Source organism: Magallana gigas, chromosome 7 (genome assembly GCF_963853765.1).
Source record: "Magallana gigas chromosome 7, xbMagGiga1.1, whole genome shotgun sequence".
Classification (NCBI taxonomy): domain Eukaryota; kingdom Metazoa; phylum Mollusca; class Bivalvia; order Ostreida; family Ostreidae; genus Magallana; species Magallana gigas.
Genome location: NC_088859.1, coordinates 31,524,288 through 31,531,428, shown reverse-complemented (window position 1 = coordinate 31,531,428; position 7,141 = coordinate 31,524,288). Strand labels below are relative to the sequence as shown.

The following is a 7,141-nucleotide window of genomic DNA, read 5'->3' as shown; positions in this document are numbered from 1 at the left end:
CAATTATCTCAGCACGTCCAATCAAAATCGTTCTTAGAAAGAACGTTTGGAATCGTGATAAACATGGCAGACCTCGTGGAGAGAGTGTTAAAAGAAGCAGCAGAAAGAGAGTCTCACTACAAAACTATAGAGGTTCACAAAGATATTGAGTTAGAAATAGACCCAGGAAACTTGCTGACTGTCGATACAAATCCATTAGATGCCACAAAGCTAAAGTAAGGTCATTTAAAAGTAACAAACGTGTATCACATTAGCCATTATGCATTTTTGTATACATTATATTCTAAGATTTCCATTTAACATAACGTGCGAGTACCCATTATTGCCGAGTACCCATTATTGCCGGTTGTTATTAAAACAATCCGCTATCTATTCGTTGTTTTTAGCTACAAACCAAAATAAATAAATAATAGAATTTTTAAGACACTATAAGAGTTTGGAATGAAGAAAATTTACTTCAAACATCTCGGAACTCACCTTAACAAATGTAAGCCTATGGAAACGTATCACATTTGTATCCGTGCGATGCTTGTAAGACACCATTTTGTTTCCAACCTGAGGGCGATCAAAGACTTTGCCACACGCACCTGCGGTGCAGTGTAAATCAGAGGCGTTGCTATTAACTTTCACACACATTATTTTGTTTTCTGGACACACTAAAACTTTTTTAAAAAAGCTTTTTAATAAATACACAATGCCTTTATTTAATTTTTAATCATTTGTCCTGAAACACGTGAAGCACATGTTCCTCCGTTTGTGTGCATGTGGCCGCAAGGACATCAAAAAGATTATTGCTTATAATATGATTCAATTGCGTTTATGATATAATTTTTTATGTTATATTCTTACATTTATTTTATATTGTTAGATTCTTTTAAAATTTTGACCTTTTTCTGATTAATTACTGGAAAATAACCCAAAGATATGAGCGGCAATAATGGGTACTCGAACTTCCTGTAAATCGAAGGTCATGGACAGGGTTTAATTTTAGCCAGAAGTAAGTCGATATTGATGAGAATAAAATAAGAATTAAATAAATGAACAGTGCAGAGATTTGCCTAGAAATTTTTACATGACAGCTTACATAAAGAGAGTATTAGAGAAAACTTGTGTATTCTTCGGCAATAATGGGTACTTGCATGTTAATTATAATGTGACTCTTTCATTTTTATTTTTAATAATTTTATTTCAATTTTTCACAAACCAAACAGCTTGATCAAATAAATAAAGCTATATAGCTTAGTAAAGAGATTGTGCTGGACCTGTCTAAGTATGAATTTCGCAGACATCTTATATATTGTAAAGTATAATAGTAGATAATCACGGATACTGTAAACTAACATGAAGCAAATTAAAATTAGTAACTTACGTAATGCACTAACCTGAATATGAATGTAAGTTCGTTCGCCTTTGATGCTGTTCGCCCTAGTTGATGTTCGCTCTTGGTCCGTTCGCCCTTGATTCCGTTTGCCCAAGGTCGGTTCACCTTATTTTAATACAGGATTAATGTAATAGTATATTTTCATATTTGTTTAAAAATATATCTCTTCATAATTTTTAGAATGATCGTTTTATAAATTATGAATAGATATACAATTACACGTACAAAACAATATTTTTATAGCATTTTTACAAAATGATAACCAATTAACTGATCTGATAAAGATGTGATGACTTATTGCCATGGTGTTTTAATTATGGCTGACACAGTAGTTTGATTCAGTTTATATATACATGTATACATTTATAAATGTAAATTACATATATTTACATTTATAAATATAAATTTTTAAATGATAAAAGAGCTGCTCATCTGCTGCTCCCCTTCTATACTGGCACTGTACCAGTTATCGGCTAAAATTTAACGTTTTCTTTTCGTATTTCCTTATTTCTTGATATTTTTGGATAACACTTGACATACTTTAAATGGTGAACTCCTTATTTATCCATCTGTCAGATTATATCATTATTTAGAACCATAAAACATCTTGTTTTGTTATTTTTAGCATGCTCCAAATTTCCCAAGTTTTAACGATTTACTGTACCAGTTATTGGCTTCGTGATAATAACATAGTAATTTAAAATTCCTGTACATGTTGATTTTATACTCTGCAAAACATAATTTGAATTATGCCCCTTGTGGGGTCAGACTAAATGACGTAGGGGTTATGATACATAAACAAACCTCATAAAATTATTCGTTTGTTAATTATCATACGGTAATACACAAAATCGTAGACTATTCAATACATGATTGTGCAATCAGGCGTTCAACTGCGCTATGAATCACTCGGAATTTAGTGAATTCCCTTTGTTTATGCATGTTATATGTATTGATATTATATGTCAAATAAAAAAAGGGATATAATAACGTATCACAAATAAGTAATATTCTAATTTTAACTTATTTTGTTACATCCCCCACTGCAGAAAGTGCAAAGATGTAAATCAGCGGTAAACAATGATCGTTTAAGCTTATGTTTAAAACATATTCAAAGAAGTTTTCAAGCAAACTTACTTTTCTTTAATCGAAACAGACGACTGAATTAAAAAAATCTTGGATAGTCGTGTGCTATTAACCCGAACTCTCAGTTTAGCCGATAACTGGTCTAAGCCGATAATTGGTACAGTACCAGTAATGACCAATTAATGTCTCATTTTCTTTCATTGTTTAAAACACCATGCGTATCATTAAACAAATATTATTGTTATACTTTCATCTTAAATACTTGGCAACGGGTAACATTAAAAAATGTTACATGCGCGAAAATTATTCGCGTACGGTTCGCTGTAGAATTCACGTTATTCCTATATAAAAGCAGTAAAATTTTCTTAAAATTTTTAAAAAAGACATTCAGTATAACAAAATAAATAGTGCCTGTTTGGGAGGATAACAGTTGAAATTGACACCCCTCGAAAACCATTGTCAACCTCCGCTTCGCGTCGGTTGACAATGGTTTTCTCGGGGTGTCAATTTCAACTGTTACCCTCCCAAACAGGCACTATTTATATAATACAATCATCTATTATTTATGACATTAAAATCTAACGATTAGACAGATTATGTCTTTTGAAGAAAAAAAATCATAAAATGAATGAAAAATTGATAAAAGTAAAAAAAAATTAATCATTCAAAAAGTTGAAATGAAATGAATAAACATAATTAGCTTAAAATGATATGGTTTATTTACAACAAGGAGCGAACAAGGTTTAGGGCGAAAGATAATTAGGGCGAAAGACAATTAGAGCGAACGGACACAATCAAACAGGTAGATAGAATGAACGAAGTTGTTACCCATGATTATACTGAGTGATTGATGATAATGTGACTGATAATGTTTAACTGAATTTGAGTAAAGCACAATAAAATTCACATGAACATCTGGTTTTAAAATTGGGAGATTTTAGAGATTAGAGATAGTTAGAGAATAAGATCACTTTTTATTTATGGTCTTTTCCATGTTACTGTTTCTGTCAATTTTTGACAAATTTTAACAAGAATACACATACCTTTAAGAGAGGTTCAACTGAAATGAATACAAATTCAAATGGAAAAGTTAGAATTGAAATAAATACATGTGTCTACACACTGTTTTCAGAAAGAACAGAGAGGAGTATTTAAAGAGCTTGGCCAGAGACAACACACAGCTGTTAATAAACACTCTGTGGCAGGTAAGAATACTACGAAAAAATAAATGTACTAGATTTGAAAAATCAGTTGATTTAACTAAAATTATTATGCATTCTTTGATACATTTTACTTGCAGCTTCCAACAGAGAAAGTAGATGAAGCAATAGTTGTAAAGGTATGAATTTACACATTGTATAAATTGTTTAAAACCTTTCACATGTCTGTTAAAGAACTCGTTCTCTGATAATTAAGGGAGATTTCTCGGACAAGAATAAGTAACTGTTTATATTTATCCTTTATAAAATAAATGAAATAAAACGGCAATTTTCTGTCAATATTTTTTTGATGCAAGATATGCTGGAATAGCTTTTGGATAAATCATCTCATTTGATATGAACATGGGGAAGGTAACTCATATTTTTGTACAAAAATGTAATAAAAATACAAAGTTTTATGTTTTGACATTGCTAGTTGACATATTTTCCAAAAAATTATTACATTAAGTATCATTGAGTACATACTAGGAATGTAGATATTCCTTTCTAATATTTGATAATGTGATACATTGTAATTTGTAATAAATCTTGTTTGATCAGGATTTGTCACATAGGTCACAAAACCATTTAATATTGCATTTGATATCATGTGATTATGTGTTTTCATTCATCAAATAGCTTCCAGATCCCAAAACACCAATTCCAAGAGAAAAACCGGTATGTGTATACTTATGTATGTAATCTATAAATCATTTATAAATGTATGATTTAAATACAGTTTATCAATAATTGATTTATGGGTTTTATGAATGGTAGGGTTCAAGATTTAGTATTCATCACATGTACATTGTACATGTTCAAAGGAAGTTTGAATTTCTGTATCAAAATTACAAGTATTTTTTTTTCATGGAGTGAAGATTGTCATAAGTATCAAAACCCATCTTTCTTAGTGAAGCGATTGCTGTCTAATTTTGTAATTTCTGGATTTGGGATGAAAAAAAAAGTCATAACTCATAAGTAATGAGTAAAGTTTCCCGGATTTCATTGATTTTAAATCTGCTGTATCTAATGGGTATTAACTTGTTTGAAGGTACCCAAAGACAAAGCTTTGACAAAATGGCAACAATATGCTCAGCTGAAAGGAATTCAAAAGAGAAAGAAGAGTAGAATGATGTGGGATGATCAGTCAAAGGTATGTTTCTCCTAATATTGTTTACCCTTTACTTGTACACTTTGTTTAAAGCTCCAAAGTGAAATTTGTTTCAAAATGTACTTGAGACAGTGGGATATTTTACTTGTAACTGGTTCAATTGTACTCATTGTCTGGTTTTTGTAGGAATGGAAACCAAGGTGGGGTTACAAGAGAGGGAATGACGATACACAGGAGTGGTGCATAGAGGTTCCTGATAATGCTGGTCTGTATAGTGCTCTACATTCTATGAAGATCTTTTCTTCAAAATTGGAATATTTTAAAATAAAATTACAGATACATAATATCACATTAATGCTCTACATCAGACTTGTGACTTTTGCATTCTTAGAAATTCTGTTCTTTAAAATAAGGATATAACATAAATGAAATTACAGATAAATAATGTTGCAAGCAATATTTGAATTTTTTTTCCAGAGGATCCAAATGTTGATCTGTTTGCCAAAAAGAATAAGGAAAAAAAGGAACGGGTAGCCAAGAATGAATTACAAAGGCTGCGTAATATTGCAAGGTCACAGAAGTCAAAGGGTAAATTTTACATTTTTCTTCTGAATTGTAATTTACTGAAGAACTGACGGGAGTTGATTTTGTCGATGTTTATTTATTTTAAAATCAATATGATATGTTATTTTGCATGACAAGGACATGTATACGTAGTTTCTAATTTGAATTACGCATATTTTTATGATATGAATTTTTGAACTTTTTCGACTAGAATGTCGAGAAACCTCCATATGAATCATGTTAAATAATATTTAAAGATAAAATTAATTCAATAAAACTATGTATCAGTGGTAGAAATATTTCTCGAAAATTGTATGGATCCAAGCAATATTGAACTCTAGTCTCGTTCAACCAAAAGCTCGGCTGACACCGTAAATCTCCGACAAGGGTTTACGGAGACAGCCGAGCGTCGAGTTGAACAAGACTATATTGAACTCTGGCGTAGGAATACATACGACTACAAAAAATATTTAAATTGTTCGTACCATTTAAAATCTGACTATTTTTAAGGTATTTGTAAATAAGTTTCCTTGAAAAACAATGCTTCAGCATACATTACATCGAATTCATCAATTATTTTCAAGAACTATGTCTTGTCAGGAGCAATGATTTGTGCTGAGGTCCAAATACTGTTTCACTTTCGGTTTGTCCGAGTGACTGCATAGGAGAGTTGATTAAAAATCAACTCCCAAAAATTATGTTTGTAGATACATGTATTAAGGTAATAATACATACCAGTACAATGTAATTTGGAGCTCGCAATTGAAGCTTGTATTGTGTTTTCAGTACCAGGTGTTGGGCTTACCCCGACTGAGGCTCCCAGTAAGGATTACCTGGGAAAAGCTCTAGCATTAGCCAGAAAATCCACAGCCTCCATTGGAAAATTTACAGACAAACTCCCCACAGAGAAACCCTCAAAACACACGGGCAAAAAGAGAAAGGTGCTGCTTGTTTCTAATACTGTTACATCAGAGTCCTTGATCTCACATCAAGTATTTAGTACAAAATAATGTTTTTCCATATTTATAATGCTGTTATTAAGTGTTTCAAGCAACATGGGGTTATTTTTAGTCCCAAAGATTTATTTCATGTATTTATTTTTTTTTTCAACTATATTTTGCTCTTTTTTTCATAGTTTGAACCCAATTATGGTGATGTTGAAAGGGAGAGCAAGAAACAATTAAAGATTCTAAATCACATCCAAAACAGGATACCTATTGTTAATACCACAAAGGCTGCTAATCGCCACATCATGGAGGAACAACGGTCAAGGTAATAAATTATGAAGTTAAGATTTGTCTGGCATTTTTTCCATATTTGATAAACATACTTTTATCTTCTTTAGGTGAGGCAAAGATTATCTAATTTTCCTCAATATGAAATCGAATGTTTAATATTTATCATCTATTATTGTACATGTAAATCTCTCTCTTAGTTATTTTATAAGATATATATTTTCATGTTCTGTACATTCACTTAGCCTAGTATTTGGGACTAAATATCCTTTTCACTGCTTTTCTCCAATATATTTTATATTACTGGTACATTTCTTTTATTTACTGTTTTAGAGCAAGGAGAAGACGAGAAGAAGATGGTGGCAAACAGAAAGGGGGGAAAAATAAAGGTGGTGGGGGCAAGAAAAAGGGAGGGTTTAAGGCTGGGAAGAAAGGCAAGGCAGGAGGCAAGAAGAGATGATTGTTATTAAAATTCTAAATAAATATGTTTTATTAAATTTTTTTTATTTTTTGTTTTACAGTAGCAAACAGCAATTAAGTAAGGTTACAAGTTCTATTTTATTAA

The 7,141-nt window shown here is 31.2% G+C and overlaps 1 protein-coding gene across 1 annotated transcript; it reads left to right on the top strand.

Annotated features, from left to right (window-relative positions):
• Positions 1-61: 61 nt before the first annotated feature.
• Positions 62-7,073, top strand: LOC105339182 (ribosome biogenesis regulatory protein homolog). Its single transcript, XM_011444615.4, has 10 exons — positions 62-215; positions 3,600-3,672; positions 3,768-3,806; positions 4,306-4,344; positions 4,718-4,819; positions 4,964-5,042; positions 5,255-5,365; positions 6,128-6,282; positions 6,477-6,613; positions 6,910-7,073. Exons 1-10 carry the CDS (start codon positions 64-66, stop codon positions 7,034-7,036), a joined length of 1,014 nt encoding a protein of 337 aa, XP_011442917.3. The 5' UTR covers positions 62-63; the 3' UTR covers positions 7,037-7,073.
• The last annotated feature ends 68 nt before the right edge of the window (positions 7,074-7,141 follow it).